We start from the raw sequence: 16,933 nt of genomic DNA on the forward strand, positions 1-16,933 counted from the left end.
GGTTTTTTTCTCCATTTTTGGCCTGCCTGGCTTTGGGATCAGTACCATGTTTGTATCATAAAATGAATTTGGTAGAACTCCTTTTTGGCTTATTCTGTCAAATAGTTTGTATAAAATTGGGATTAGTTGTTCTTTGAATGTTTGATATATACCTATTTATGTCTTGTTATTTCTTCCTATACAGTTTGTCACTGTTCCCTCTAAGTGTAATTCTTCTAGCTGCCTGGTTGATAATAACAATTTTTAAGAATTACCAATGATCTCTTTTCTTTTAGGGATACATATCATTTAACTTATTGAGTCTCTCAAAAAAAGGTTTTTTTTTGTTTTTTCTTTTTTCCCTCTTTTTTAAATGACCTTTTGATGATTCGCTCTGTGCTTGGACATCAAATTTTCTGTTCAGGTCTGGTCTTTTCTTTACAAATTCTTGGAATTCTTCTAGTTTGTTGAATGACCATACTTTCCCCTGTAAGAATATAGTCAGTTTTGCTGGGTAGTTGATTCTTGTTTGTAGACCTAGTCCCCTTGCTTTCTGGAATATCATATTCCATGCCTTTCGGTCCTTCAGTGTGGATACAACCAGATCCTGTGTTATCCTCACTGTGGTTCCATGGTATCTGAATGACTTCTTGGCAGCTTGTAATATCTTTTCTTTGGTATGATAGTTTTTGAATTTGGCTATAACATTCTTGGATGTTGTCAGTTGAGGATTAAGTACAGGAGGTGATTTATGGATTCTTTCAAGCTCCACTTTTCCCTCTTGTTCTAGAATATTGGGGCAGTTTTCTTGGATAATTTCCTGTGGCATTATGTCCAGGATTTTTCTTTTGGTATGGTCTTCTGGTAGACCAATGATTTTTAAATTGTCTCTCCTTGAATGATTTTCTAAATCTTCTGTTTTGTGAATGAGATGCTTCATATTTTCCTCAATTTTCATTCTTTTGGTTTTGTTTTATAGTGTCCTATGCCTTATGAGGTCACTTAATTCTAGTTGTATTCTGGTTTAAAAGACTGGATTTCATCCCTGATTTTTTGGTCATCCTTCTCCTTCTGGTCTGATTTTCTTTGGAGGTCTTCTTTCATTCTCTTTACCTCATCTCTCATCTCCTTTGCCTCGTCTTTCATCTTTTTTGCATCATCTTTCATCTCCTTTGCCTCATTTTCCAGCTGGTTGATTTTGGCTTTCAAGACACTATTTTCTGTTTCCAGATGACTTATTTTAGTTTTTTGATTCTTTCCCCAATTGTCTTCAGCCTCTCTTAATTGTGTTTTGAATTGCATTTTGAGTTCTTCCAAAGCCTGTATCCAATTCTCTGGGATTTCTGTTTTATTGCTTGCCTTCTCCTCTGTTCCATTTGTTCTTGATTCGTTGCCTGTACAGAAGCTGTTGATTATAATTTCTTTCTTCTTCTTTTTCTGTTGTTTGCTCAAATTCACCCCTTCTTTACTCCCTGTATTTGTCTGTGCTCTTGCTCTTCTCATTATTTTGGTTTTGGGGGCTTCTGTCAGTCTCCCCTCTTGGAGCTTTAACAGGAGATCTCTTGGTGTAGTCTGTGGTGGGGGGTTGTTGGGGTTTGAGCTTCCCTGTACTCTGGAGGCTTTTGATTGGATTAAAGACCAGCAGTCAGTGAGGGACGGGTGTTGGAGCTTGGGGTTCCCTGAGCTCTGAAGAGTTTTGATGGGATTAAGTTCAGCTGGGTTGGGCTAGATGTGCTCTGAGGCCAAAACCTCCTGGAAGGCTAGAGCAATATGGAGGGTCTCTGCAGCTCTGACCAGGCTTCCACCTCTGTGCTCCTTTTCCATCTCCTTCCCCGCTGCCTGTGTTCAATTCTCTGAGCCTGGCATAGCCCTGCCCGTAAGGTACACCCTCTAGACCAGCACCTTTGCCCGCCCAGAGGTTCCTGCTGCTGCTGGAGGCTTAGCACTCTAGGTGTGTGTGTGTGGGGGGAGTGGGTCCTGGGACCTTCCTCCTGCCTTCCCCTTAAACCCGAGTGTTCTCAGATTCTGGCTTTTGGGGGGTGTACCTTTTGAATTGAGTCCAGCAGGAGGGTTCCTTGGCTCTGTCTTCTTGTTAGGTTTGATTTTCAGTCCCCTAGGAGCATTCAGTTTGTGATCAGTAAGGAAGGGTATTCAGAGGTCTGAACTTCTGCTGCTTCTAGGCCGCCATCTTAACTCCGCCCCCTGGGAGCCAGTCTAATTTTATTTTTAAGCAGAGGGAACTATAAAAATTTAGCAAATTATTTTTGGAAATAAGAGCTGTGAGATGGCTCAGAGGATAGAACACTGATCCTGGAGTTAGGAAGACCTGAGTTCAAATCAAGCTGCAGACATGGTACTAACTGTGTGACCTTGGGCAAGTCATTTAATTTATGTTTGGAGAAGGAAAATGGCAAACTGATCCAGTATCCTGGCCAAGAAAACCTGACAGGCAGTGTCTGTGGATTCATAAAGAGTCAGATAGGAATGAATGACTGACCAACAATAATGACATTAGCACAAAGACTCTGTAGACCTACAGTTTTGTAGACTGCTTAATAGCTCTCTTCTCTCATGTCTTCTTTTGGAGATTCCCAAACAGAGAAGAGATAATGACCCCTGACCCCAGAGATATTGTAGAGGAAGTCATAACAAGTTAGAATCACTTTTTATCAGTTCATAAAGTCTTTCCAGGTTTTCCTGCCACTGTCTTGCTTCTCGTTTCTTTTTTTTCCTTTTTAATTAATATTATTATTTTAATTATTATATACATATAATAATTAATAATATAAAATAATAATAAAAAACAAAGGTATTCTATTACAATCAAATACCATAACTTGTTCAGCCATTCTCTAATTGATGAACAGTTCTTGTCACCCCTTGATTTCCAATTCTTTGTCACCACTGAAAGAGATGCTATAAAGGGTTTTGCATATATCTAGATTCTTTACCCTTTTCTTTGATCTCTTTGGAAAACAGATCTAGTAGTGGTATTGAAGGGTCCAAGATTGTACATGTGGTTTTCTAGCCCTGACCTTCCCAATAGTGTGTGTCAAGTAGTAAGTCCTTATATCTGTAGCTGGGGTCTTTGTAGTTATCAAATAGTGAGCAACTGGATTCATTGGCTTCTGTATGTTATGTAATTAGTCTGTTCCGAGCACTCTTTCTTTTTGTAAACCAGTAACTAATGGTTTGGAAAATTGCTGCTTTACGGCGTAGTTTGAGATGGGACACTTTGAGTCCCTCTTCATTTCCTGCTTGTTTTTTATTATTTTCCTTGAGATTCTTCTTCATATAAAGTTGATTATTATTTTTTCTAGTTTTAGAAAATAATCTCTTAGTAGTTTGATTGGTTATCACACTAAATAGGTAAATTTGTTTAGGTATCATCATTTTAAATGCATTTACTTGTCTACCCATGAGCAGTTCATACTTTTCCGATTAATAAACCTGTCTTTGTTTCTGTAAACAGTGGTTTATAGTTTTATTTATACAGTTCTTGTGTATATCTTGGTAGGTAGACTCGTAAGTATTTTATATATTTTTGTAGTGATTTTAAATGGAATTTGTCTCTCTACCTCTTCCTGCTGGGTTTTATTGGTTTCCTATTGATATGCTGATGATTTATTTGGGTTTCATATTTGATGTAAAAATTTACTGGAGTTGTTTAAATTATTTTATTTGGCTTCATAGAATTCTTTAGGGATATGCTCCTGTCATCTACAAAAATTGATAATTTCTTTTTTCTTTACCTATTTTTTTAAACCTTTACCTTCCTTCTTAGACTCAATAGTGGGTATTAGTTCTAAGGCAGAAGAGTGGTAAGGGCTAGGCAATGGGGATTAAATGACTTGCCCAGGATTACCCAGCTGGGAAGTGTCTGAGGCCAAATGTGAACCCAGAACCTCCTGTCTCTGGGCCTGGCTCTCAATCCACTGAGCCACCCACCCAGCTGCCCCCTTTTTTCTTTACCTATGCTTATTCTTTTGATTTATTTTTTCCTTTGCCTTCTTATTATTGCCAGGCTTTCTAATGCTATGTCAAACAGAAGTAGTGATAATAGACTTTCTTTTTTTATTGAAAGAATTCTAGTTTATTCCCTTTACATATAATGATAGCTTGGTTTTAGATCTATGCCATTTATAACTTTGATGAACAGTCCATTTGTTCCTTTATTTCCTAGTTATTATTGTTGTTAACAGAAATAGGTATTTGTAAAATGCAATGTATACTCAATGATATAATATGATTTTTTATTGATTTTGCTATTAACTTTATAATTTTCCTAATATTTAACCAACTCTGCATTCCTGGTAAAATTCCAAACTACTCATAGTGGTATGTTATTTTACCTTCTTTGATATATTATTATATATAAAATTTTCACATTCACGTTCACTAGGGATATTAGTCTATAACTGTGTTGCAAACCTATAACACATGTGTGGGTGTGCTGGAGGGGGCTGCTCCCTTCCCCCTCCCCATCTGCACCTGAGGACATTTCTCACATTACCCACTCTTCTGCCTAGCAGCCTGATGAGAGTGCTTCCTCCCTCCTCTGTCTAGGGTAAGTCTGGAGACTCACAAGAGGTATGAGGTTTGCAGTTTGGGCACTTGGTCTCTAAAAGGTTTGCCATCACTGGTCTATAGTTTTGGTTTTGGAGTTTTTTTCCTTTTCTGTTTTGATTCTGCCTATATCAAGACAGTATCTGTGTCCTAGAGGGAACTTGGTTCTAGGAATGCATAAGGCCCAGTGAAATAGTCTATTTTGATCAAAGTGCCTATATTCAATGGAGAGAAGACTTAAAATCTCTGGTTCACATATATAATTTTATGATATATCTTACAGGATTTAGAAGAAACTTGTGATAACATAAAAGTAACTTTAATATATATTTAAATCTACTATATTTTTACTTGTTTGTTTCTTCATGAAAAATATTTCAAGCACAAATCTTTCTTGTAGACAGAGTAGAATAATAACTCTGACATTCCATAGGCTTTTACTATCATGTCCATTTTTAAAATTTCATCCAGACGTAGAAAATATAATAATGATAACAATTCTGGGCTATATTGTGGAATGTTTTATCTCATTCATGTAATGTTCCTTGTAACCATTCTTAATTAATTTGTCTCTTCTCAATTCAACTAGCTTTAATGTTTTTTCTAGATGTCCCGTGATGAGACAGTTTGTAAATATTGTGGCGTCAGCTATCTGATCCTCCATGAATTTAAGCTTATGGAAGAGAAAATGAAAGCAATGGAAGCAGATATGAAATTTTATCAAGGAAGTGTCGACCGTGAGAAGTCTCTCCAAGAAAGGCTAAAATCTCTTGAGCAAGATTTTCAGAACTCCAAGACTAATGGTGAAGCTCAAGCAGAAAGGTTGGAACCTGTTATCCATTTTTATTTTTCATATAAATAGAATCATTACTCGAGTAAAAAGAACAAATTCAGAAAATGGATAGGCTTTGAACCCTTTGCCAGAATTATTCAGAATCAGGGAGGACTTATAATGACTCCATTTGAGTTTGTTAATCAAATTTTAAATACGTACCTGAATTATGATAATAATCCAGGATGCAGATACGTCCTTATCGCCTGGATAATTTGGAATCAATCAATCATTAGAGTTCGTGTGAATAAAAGTAATTTTTTAAAAAATACACGCCTTTCTTTTTTATGTCATTTTTAATTACTGACAAGATTTTTCTTTATAAGATCAAGTCAGCTAGCTAAAGAGCTAAAACTGTCAAAAATCATTTTAGAATATTATGATCTTTGGAATGATAATTGTACATTTTCAAAGTATTCAAAAGCATTGGAAACGGAGTGATGTGAGATCAGATGGGGGACGTGTTGCTCAGACCTTTGGCTCTGGCCTGGCACTCAGGACTGGCTGCAGGCATTTGGGGGGAGGGTGTAGAGGTCAAAGTGGGCCTTAGATCTTTTCACTTACCTCCCAGCTTTTCTGGCTCTGTTGGGTTTTTACTATGACCTGCCCTTTCCCTCATGAATGAAAGTTGCCACTAAATGTCACTGATTTCTTTTATATAATTTAGTTCTATTCAAATAAATGATTCTCCTTGTTTTTAAGCGGAGAGCTCTTCTTTTTTGTTTGAAATCTTTAAGAATAACACAAAACGCAATAGAACATCACAGCCTGCTCTAAGAGTTGCACACTGCTTTACTGCACTCTTTATTTCATGTGTACCTCCAAGAACTCGGTGAGGGAAGTATGTGGATCTGTGTACATAGGCACGTCTATCCGTGTGCCAGGCTGTGGTAAAGGGATGGCTTTGGAGTTGGCAGGACTTGGGTCTGTCCCAGGTGTGACCCTGAACATGTCTCTTCATTTATGTGTCTCACTTTCCTTGCCTGGAAAATGGACCGTATGCGGGGCACAACTGCCTCCCAGGCTCCTTGCAAGGATCAAATGAGCTTATGTCTTGTGATAAGTATTCTGCAAACCGTAGGCAAGTGTCTGATGTTACAAATGACCTCAACATTTTCCTGCCTAAGCCGGATCATCGGGGCTTCTGATATGCTGATGCTGGACAGTGAAGAGTGAAGCCGTCCGCCTCTGACATTTCCCAAGGCCTTCCCTTTGTGGGCCACTTTGGGTTGATCGTTTCTGAGAGGACTTCAAGGAATGACCCCGAGAAATGCCCAGAAATGTTCTGTTTGGAGACAGGCCTAGAATTTCACCACGATTCCATCTGTCGACATCCTCTGATTTATATTTGGAGTCAATACTGTGTATTGGCTCCAAGGCAGAAGAGTGGTAAGGGCTAGGCAAGGGGGGGTCAAGTGACTTGCCCAGGGTCACACAGCTGGGAAGTGTCTAAGGCCAGATTTGAACCCAGGACCTGCTGTCTCTAGGCCTGGCTCTCAATCCACTGAGCTACCGAGCTCCTGACAAGTTGGACTTGTCATTATGGATGGCCACAGCGAAATGGTGTATCTGCTTTAGAAAATGAAATACTTGGAATAGCAGGTCATTGACTGGGGCCTTTTGTTGTTGTTGGGATGGAGAGTCTTGAATCAGATGAATACTTCTTGGAATTGCTTAATGAAAACTAGAAGGCTACAGTTCACAAGCATTACGTTTCCAAGAGCGACTGCTACATAAACTAATCTCTGTGTTCTCCTGGATGTTTTCATGTGAACTTTGCAGCGGAGTTCGTGTGCCGGACTTAAGCAGAGCTCACTGCTTCCCTGAGGCTTGGCCAGTGCTCAGCAGAGCTCCTCAAGAGGCACTAATGCCAGGAGTTAAACCGGAGTAAGTCGGACTGGTACGATTGATCTGAAAGATCAGAACTCAGGACCAGGTGTTGTAAATCATCTAAGAAGAAGGGGAGCAGGTGGGTCCAGGGAGGCAGAGTTAAGAGTCTGCAAGGCCAGCTAAGATCCAGGATCAAAAAGAAAGGATCAGTGAGGGGCCCATGGAAGGGTCTGAGGCACAGGCAGGGGATGCCAGCTGCATTGATAGTGCGTGACAATGCTCTTCTGAGCCTCCTGAGTCAGAGTCCTTCAGCCATCTTAGTCGCAGAGGGTCAGTGAGGATCGACCCCAAATCTGGAGGCAGTGAGCCCTTTGGGCCTCGAGATGTGAAGAAAAAGGAGAGAACAATCTGGGCGTGACAAAATGGAAAGATTTCCTGGTCTTGGAGGAAGCCGTTACCTTAGTATGTGGATGGCATGAGTTGCTTTGGCCAAAACCATCATTTGCTGCTCTCCAGCTTTCTGGGGATGAGCCTTCACAAATGCAGACGCACCCCGGAATGACGACATGTCACCCTTCTAGCTGGACTTGGACACAAACACTTTCTCACTTGGTTTGGCCAGCCAGAGCTCACGTTTACTGGTAAAGCCTCCATGCCATTACGAGGCATTGGGTGGGACAGTGGCAGAACTGAAACTAGCCCAGAGGTCTCTTCACTCAGTACTATTTTGTCTGCTCTCTGCTCTGCTGTGGCACCAGAGATTTCTTTCTTTCCTTTTTTTAAACCCTCACCTTCTGTCTTGGAATCAATACTATATATTGGTTCCAAGACAGAAGAGCCATAAGAGCTAAGCAATGGGGGTTAAGTGACTTGCCCAGGGTCACACAGCTGGGAAGTGTCTGAGGCCAGATTTGAACCCAGGACCTCCCATCTATAAGCCTGACTCTCCATCCACTGAGCCACTCAGCTGCCCCCTGTTTTTGAAGTTTTGTTGTGTTTTGGAATTGAGTTGGAGATACTGAATTCTCTAAAAGGCACAGTCTTACTACTGTCATTTTTATGTGGAAAAGGATTTATTGTTTAAACTGATAGATGTTTACTAAAATCTTAGCTAACCAAAATATTAGGAAAATCAATGCTTTGTAAATGCCATCTAATATTTTTAGGAATAATAATTCATTTAGCTTTGTTGCCTGCAATGCATTTTCCTGTGTAGACTTTGAGCAGTAGTGTGGTGTAGACAGCTGGGTGGCACAATGGAGAGAGAACTAGATGGAGAGTCAGGAAGACCAGAATTCTGATCCTGCCTTTCAGACACTCATTGGCTGTCATTTCACCCCTGTTTGTCTCAGTTTACCCATCTGGAAAAGTGAGGGGTGGGGGTGGAGATGATAGTAACTCCCTCATAGGGTTGTTGTGAGGATGAAACATCCGGAATGCTCTTCACTAACCTTAGAGCGTGGTTCTCACAGAAGGCTAGTCCTGAAATCAGGAACTAGACTTTGGTTAAGTCAAATTCTCAGTTCTCTAAAGCCGTACGTTCCATGGGAAGTGTCAGCCTGTTGGCACTGGGTTCCAGGATAAACTGGGAGGGGTTTCCCCAATAGGAGTTTCACATGTATAGAAATCACAGGCTTACCCTGATCCCTTTCCAAGGGATGCTGACTATATCCCAGAATAGTGTGAAGAGTGCTGGGCCTAGAGTCCGAAGACCTGAGTTCAGGTTCTGACTCCTACACTAACTAGTTTATGAGTATGGGAGATCATTCAAGTGCTGTTTGATTCAGCCTTGAGGACATAAAGACAAAGAAAGGAATAGCCTCTGCCTTTGAGGAGTTTCCAGTGAACTTGGGGCTTCCCCAGGAAAGGTTCCCAGAGAAGTGTTTGCCAGCAAGTTTGTACAGATTTCCTTATCTGTAAAATGGGGGTGTTTCAGTCTAAAGCACTGTATGTGTTTGCTTTTATTACCTTTGTTCATGGTGGCTATGAAGGTCAATTATGGGGTCCTGTAGCTAGCTAGAAGAGTTGTAAGACATTAGAAGGACCTTAGAGATCACCTGGTCCAACTTTCCCATTTTACAAATGAGGAAACTGAGGCTCAGAAACTTTAAGCATCTTTTCCTTGCTCATCCAGCTAGTAAGTGACAGAAGGGGATTTCAAATCCAGTGAATTATCCCAGGCTACCCACCAGTTCAAATTGCTTCTCAAAAAAGAAAAAAAAATCTGTAATTATATAACAAGTATAACTGCTTCAGAGCTGAACCCAGCTTTTCTACTTGGGACAGGGAAGGTGGGAAGGAGAAAATAATAAAATAAGGGGACAGCAGCCAGCCAATGCCCCGAGTCCAGTCTACAGGGGCCGTGAAAGCCTGTCAGGTGTCCCGGAATGTTGTCTGCATTGGGCAAAAGTCAGTGTGAGGACAGAACTGCTCCTGCAAATCTCCGAAGTGGCCAAGGCAGACTGAGGTTGAGGCTGCCCCAATTTGGGCCCGAGGACAGAGGACAGAAGTGTCCAATCCCAGCCCACCTGTGGAAGACGCTTTGGTGAAAACGATACCGGGGTGGATTGAAGCTGTGAAGGCTTTAATTGTGTATCAATATGTCACCATAACAAACCAGTTACAGGCAAGAATTCCATTCTATTTTGGGTCGATGATAGCCCTCAATCCAAATTCTACAATGTGTTGCAAGCAATTGTGTCCAAACAGAGCAGAGCTTAAAAGCCGAGATGTCGTAAATGCCATCAACAAATGAATTTGCCCACCCGGCATTCTACAAAGGGGCTCAAATGATTTCAAGGCCTATATACAATGGTGCATTCTGGGACCAATGGAGAATGGATAAAGATACCTAAGAATATGCGTAAGGGGAGAATCCAACACAACCATGGCAGGCAGCAGCGACTTAAGAAAACCATTCAAGACTTGGGGGAAATATTGGAAGATTTCATCAAGCTCTAACTGATGGGCCTGGTAAGAAGTTTGAATCATGTTCCTGGAATTTGGAAAACAAATAGATCAGAAATGCTTCAATCACCTTTATCAAAAAATTAAAAGTGGGGGGCAGCTGGGTAGCTCAGTGGATGGAGAGGCAGGGCTAGAGACAGGAGGTTCTGGGTTCAAATCTGACCTCAGACACTTCCCGGCTGTGTGACCCTGGGCAAGTCATTTGACTTCCATTGCCTAGCCCTTACCCCTCTTCTGCCTTGGAGCCTATACATAGTATTGATTCCAAGACAGAAGGTAAGGGTTTAAAAAAAAAATTAAAAGTGAAGGCCAAAATGTTAAGGTGACACCAAGACTTAGAGTAGCAAAGACAAGATAAATTCAACATGAACCAAACACTATAGTCTGAGGCCTGAGGAGCAAAGTAATTAGAGGAGAAAGAACTCTCAGAGAAGGAGGACGTGGAAAATTTCTGATCATTTAAGTGGTTGGAATAAATCCAACACAGTGAAAATGTATAATAGAGCAAACACTACACCGAAAGCGTGTCCAGCATTACTATATAAACAACAGAACAGTTAAAGTAAGCCCAAACTTGTGTGTCTGAATATTGATCTAATAGCACATGAATATCAGGAGAGGGTCTGGTTAACTTCTCTGATGCAAGCCTGAATCTCTATTTCTTTTCTTTTTTTTAAACTTTTACCTTCCATCTTAGAATCAATACTGTGTATTGGCTTCAGGGCAGAAGAGTGGTAAAGGCTAGGCAATGGGGGTTAAGTGACTTGCCCAGGGTCACATGGCTAGGAAGTGTCTGAGGTCAAATTTGAACCCAGGACCTCCCATCTCTAGGCCTGGCTCTCCATCCACTGAGCTATCCAGCTACCCCCTTGAGTCTATATTTCTTAACTAAAAGTATAACTTATCAGAGGAGAATGACAATGACTTCCTCAAATAAAGCTAATTATGTTTTTATGTATTTGATATGAAGTATTCATGGATTCTATTGTTCAAAAAACATCTACAAACATCTATAAGAAAGTAGCATTTTGGCTGAGAAGCAAAATGGATGTACAAAAAAATTTCCAGGGGTGTCAACAGCATTATTGGTTTGGTGTTTGTTGGGCAAATTATCTAGAAGCACTGTAATATTTACATTCACTTTATTGATTATTGCAAAACCTCTGACTCAGTTCCACACTAATGGCTTAGTCATATACTTCAAATATACAAAATTGTTTCAAGCTTAATGAAAATGAGAAAATATTTAACCTCAAAACGGAAAGTTTTTCTCTCTTAAAAACCCAACACTAACACGATTTAAAGAATATGATACGTTCTTCACAGAAAGAATTTGAAGAATAATTAATCTAAAACATAATATCTTCCAAGATGATAGTTTCAGCCCATTATGATTCTGCCTCATCTTAAATCCACTGTCATTACTCCTGAATAGAATTTGAATATTTAAAACCAAAGACAGAGTCATGCCAAACTATGCTATTTGTCACTCAGTGCTCATGGGCAACATCAAGTTGTTTGACTCCATTGAAAAACACATTAGATTGCTCCAAATCTATCGTTGATAACTATAAAATTCTTATTCCATGCCAAGGAAGAATAGATGCTAAAGGTTTTGAAGTCATATCTGAAAGTGAAATCAAATCAATGAATGAAGGCAACATATGTTTTCTCCAGGCAAAACCCAAGCCTATTAAGGAGAAAGCTGAGTTTGTGTAGGATAAGAGACTGACAGGCATCCTAAAGTCAAAGCTTAATGGAAGAAATATGTTTCAAGTAATTAATGCCTGCAAAATATTTGTCTTAAAATATTTTGCATGTTGAGTTGGGGGACAATGAGCCTAGAGAGTGTCTAAACACTGATTCAGTGTTCGTGAAACATAGGATTCATCTCCCCAAGGCAACTATAGGAAGACCAACACTTCTTTGTTCAAGAAGAGGGACAGTTTTTTTTTTTAAATTTTATTTAGTCAATTTAGAACTTTATTCCTTGGTTACAAGAATCACATTATTTCCCTCCCTCCCCTTCCCCCACCCTTCCCATAGCCCAACACACAATTCCATTGGGTATTACATGTGTCCTTGATCAGAACCCATTTCCTTGCTGTTGATGTTTGTATTAGGATGTTCATTTAGAGTCTACATCCCCAATTCTACACCCATTGGCCCACGTGATCAAGCAGTTGTTTTTCTTTGGTGTTTCTGCTCCCACAGTGTTTCCTCTGAATGTGGATAGTGTTCTTTCTCGTAGGAAGAGGGACGGTTTTGATGGTTCTCAGAGCACCTTATAAATAGTTTAAAATGTACAAAAATATTTTTGGAACAGCAGTACTCAATTCACCAAACAAAAGTTAAGACTGACAACAGGTTTAGAGTCAGAAAAGACTGAATTCAAATCTGGTCTCAAGTACTTACTAGCTATATGACCCTGGAGGCAAGTCTCTTAATCCTCAGTTTCCTCATCTACCAAATGAGCTGGAGAAAAAATGGCAAGCCACATTGGTATCTCTGCCAAGAAAACCCCAAATGGTGTCAGGAAGAGCTGGACACAACTGAAACAAATGAACAACAACAGCAGCATCTCTAGAGGGAGCTTAAGAGGTTGCTATGATCCCTGAGTGGTATCCCGAGAACACAAGTGAATGGCTCTGTCATTTAGATTCTTTTCTAGAAAGAGAGATGCGTTTATGTTACTACACCAGGCTCAGGTCTTTGCTACTAAAAAAAAAAAAACAAACAAACAACAGAAGGATTATCCTTAGAGAGAAATGACTTTTTGATCAATGCAGATGATACAATGAAAAAGTGGAAACTGTAACAAACCACTCCAAAAATTTGCAGCTATTGATACCTAGAAATAGATAATCAGGTAAGTGGAGTCATGTAGCTGAAACTTAATATCCTCTCTAAACCAAGAGATGGCAGATGGCTTGCTACAAATTGAAAACCTCCAACTATCCTAGGGAATTAAGCAACTTGTAGAGGGACCTTCAGGGTTGACTGAGCTATTGCCCATCAGTTGCATTCGCATGGAGATTGTTTCAGATTTGGTACTTTCACCTCTGTTTCCTCTACCCTTCTGAGTGGAGGGCAGAGCAAAAACACCTCCCAAAGCCTCCATTTAAAGAGAACTCAATAAGTACATGTATAACCCAGATCAAATTGCTTACCATTTCTGGAAGGGGGGAGGGAGAGAATTTAGATCTTATAATTTCAGAAAATGCATGTTGGAAATTGTTACATATAATTGGAAATATACATATATTATGTGCATGTGAGTGTGTGTGTGAAATAAAAAGTAGTCCTGTCAACTCTTCATTTTGCTCCAGCTGCATTCCTTGGATCTGAGCCCACCATCATTATGCCCCTGTTCTGGGCAACCTCTTTTCTCCTTCTTCCCCCATCACCCTTTTTTCTTTTCTGTATTGTCTTCCTCCATTAGACTGTAAGCTCCTTGAGGGCAGTATCTGTCTTTTTTATTTATATCCTCAGGCCTTGCACATAATAGGTGCTCAATAAATGTTTATTATACTCTAACCACTAGGCAAACATTGATCCATAAAAATTTTAATAATAACTTTTAAAAAAAGATATCATTGGGGCAGCTAGATGGCACAGTGGAGAGAGCACCAGACTTGGGAGTCAGGAGTTCCTGTGTTCAAATTTGTCCTCAGACAGTTCCTAGCTCTGTGATCCTAGGCAAGCCACTTAACCCTATTTGCCTAGCCCTTGCCCTTTTGTCTTAGAGTTACTACAAAGATATCACCATGCTTAATACTAATAATATCCAAACTTCATTCATGACTGTTCTGGAAAGCATGAAAAGCTTTCAAAATACAGAGATTTGGGGAAAGAAATTAGAATCATGGCAATGAACAGTCCAGGGCACTTGGCATCTCTGTTGTCTTGAAGTTGCTTTCAATTGTCTACATGAGTTTAGACTCTAATACTTTTATTCATTTATAAAAACAGAAATTTTTTCCCTTTCCAAAATAGTTTATAGATCGTTATTATGGCAGCTGAGTTGCTCAGTAGGTAGAGCACCTTACTTCAAATTCATCTTCAGACACTTACTAGTTGTATGACCCTAGGCAAGTCACTTAATTCCCTTGTCTATAAAATGGGGATTAAAAATAGTACCTACCTGCCAGGGTTGTTGCAAAGATCAAATAAGAAAATATTTGTAAAGTATTTAGCACAATGACTGGCACAGGAGTAAACACTATATATTAGCCATAATTATAAAAGATTAATAGCAAGATGGTGACTTGTTCTTGTATCTTGCTATATGAACTCCATCAAAAAAGATTAGAATAAGATAAGTGTAGCACCAAAATTATTCTGTTGCTTAAAGCTCTCTATAGATTCACTAAAGGTATGGCCATAGGACTATTTTAAAAATACTGATTTTTTTTCAATTAACAAGCATTTATTTTCTCTCCATTTCACCTCCTTCCCATTGGGGGGAAAAAAGAAAACTATATGTATAATAACAAACAAGACAAATTCCCATCTTGGTCATGTGCAAAAAAATGTATATCTCTTTCTTCATCTCAAGTCTATTATTTCACTTTCAACTATGGACCAGTGAAGACTATCTTTGAAGGTCTGCTCACTTAGGAAAGAGCACACTAAGTTTAAAAAATATTAATCTTATTTTCCTTCCTTCCTTCCTCCCTTCCTTCCTCCCTTCCTTCCTTCCTTCCTTCCTTCCTTCCTTCCTTCCTTCCTTCCTTCCTTCCTTCCTTCCTTCCTTCCTTCCTCCCTCCCTCCCTCCCTCCCTCCCTCCCTCCCTTCCTTCCTTCCTTCCATGTTATTCATATTTGCAGCAGAGTGATCCTTTAACATCAAAACCTTAATCACATCCCTATTGCACTACATGATCCATCCTATGTGTTTCTTCTACATTTCTGCTCCCACAGTTCTTTCTCTGGATGTGTATACATTCTTTCTCCTAAGTCCTTTGGGATTGTCCCGGATCATTGCATTGTTGCTAGTAGAGAAGTCAGTTACATTCTATTGAGCTACACTGTATCAGTCTCTGTATACAATGTTCTTCTGGTTCTGCTCCTTTTGTTCTGCATCAATTCCTGAAGGTCTTTCTATTTCATGTAGAAATCCTCCAGTTCTTTTTTCCTTTCAGCACAGTAGCATTCCATTACCATCAAATACCACAATTTGTTCAGCCATTCTCCAATAGATGCACACATCCTCATTTTCCAATTTTTTACCACACAAAGAGCAACCATAAATATTTTTGTACAAGTCTTTTTCCTTATTATCTCTTTGGGGTACAAACCCAACAGTCTTCCAATAATTTTCTATTAATCTATGGACCACAATTTGTTTATCTTTGTCCCAGGCTACCTCTTTGCTGCTATTAAAAATAAGTAAATAAATAAATAACTTCTGTAGATATTTTGAGGACTTTTCTTTCTGTCTCTTTGGGTCAAAGGTGGGTTTAATAGATCAAAGATTCGAGTGTGTTAAATTACTCACTTAACATAGTCCCACACTTTCTAGAATGATTGAACCAAATGGAAATTCTGCAACAGTCTTTTTAGTAAAAATTAGTCTTAAGCTGTATCTCATCATGATGAAGAAGCCAAATCATCAAAGGATCCCCAAGTCTTGTGGGCTTTGCCTCCATAACTGCTCTCATCTCCCTCTTGTCTCCTCTCACCAGCCTTTTTATCCTTGCTAAGTGCCTCTCACCTTGACTGTTACAATTGCCTCCCAATTTGTTTTCCTTTTTCCATTCAAGCTAGGTGGGAAGCTCTGTTGCATAGTGGATAGAGTCATGGGGCTTAACCCTGGAGGTCTGTGAACTTGTTTAACTATATATCTCAGTATTGCAGTATATTTGGTTTCCTTTGTATTTCTGTGTATTTTATTCTCTGCATTTAAAAACATTATTCTGGGGGCAGCTAGGTGGCTAAGCCTAGAAATAAATATGACCTCAGACATGTCCCAACACACATGTGTGATCCTAAGCAAGTCACTTAGCCCCAGTTGCCTTGCCCTCGCCACTCTTCCGCTTGGAACTGATACTTAATGTCATTTCTAAGACTAGAAGATAAGGGTTTAAAAACAAATTTAAAAAAGCATTATTCTACTCCTCTCCTAAGTGTTACCAATTGCACATGAGTGGACTATTAATGGAGACTATTTTTATGTGTGTGGGGCGGGGTAGGAAATAATAGAAACAAGGTATCTTTGGTTGCATCCTTTTATTTTCTATTAGCAACAAATAGGAATTGTATCATTGACATTTTCTATTAGTAACAATTAGAAATTGTATCATTGTCATTAGCTTGGAATGTGTCTCTGTAGATGTAGTCTCCAGATTAGCTATTATTACATCTTGGCAACTGTAACACACTTATTGTTTCTTTGTTACATGCCCAGGGACAGAAATGGATCTTGTGATTTCACTGGAATAGAGAACTTCCCACTGAGGAAACTCCCCAGGCCAGAGTGGCTTGGCACCTTCTAGCTTTCCAGTTACCTAGAGGGCTCAGGGGAAGGGATTTGCCATGAGTGTACAGCTGGTTTGCGTCAGAGGCAGGACTTAAACTCAAATCTTCTTGGCTTTGAGGTAGCCTTCCATGTTTCCTGATAACTGCTGAGATAGGCATATTGGAAAACATTATATGAAATACAATCATAGCACACAATTTGGACAGGGACTTAATTTAATACCATGATTTTATTAATAGGTATGAATTTTTCTATTTGATTTATGGCAGTCATTTATGA

The 16,933-nt window shown here is 39.5% G+C and overlaps 1 protein-coding gene across 1 annotated transcript in view; it reads left to right on the top strand.

Moving 5' to 3' along the window:
- Positions 1-16,933, top strand: part of LEKR1 (leucine, glutamate and lysine rich 1) — a 177,982-nt gene that overhangs the window by 23,062 nt on the left and 137,987 nt on the right. Inside the window, exon 3 of the mRNA XM_016425307.2 lies at positions 5,153-5,367. Coding sequence (XP_016280793.1) covers positions 5,153-5,367 — 215 coding nt within the window. The remainder of the gene's footprint in view (positions 1-5,152; positions 5,368-16,933) is intronic.

This window comes from Monodelphis domestica, chromosome 8, assembly GCF_027887165.1.
Source record: "Monodelphis domestica isolate mMonDom1 chromosome 8, mMonDom1.pri, whole genome shotgun sequence".
Taxonomy (NCBI): Eukaryota; Metazoa; Chordata; class Mammalia; order Didelphimorphia; family Didelphidae; genus Monodelphis; species Monodelphis domestica.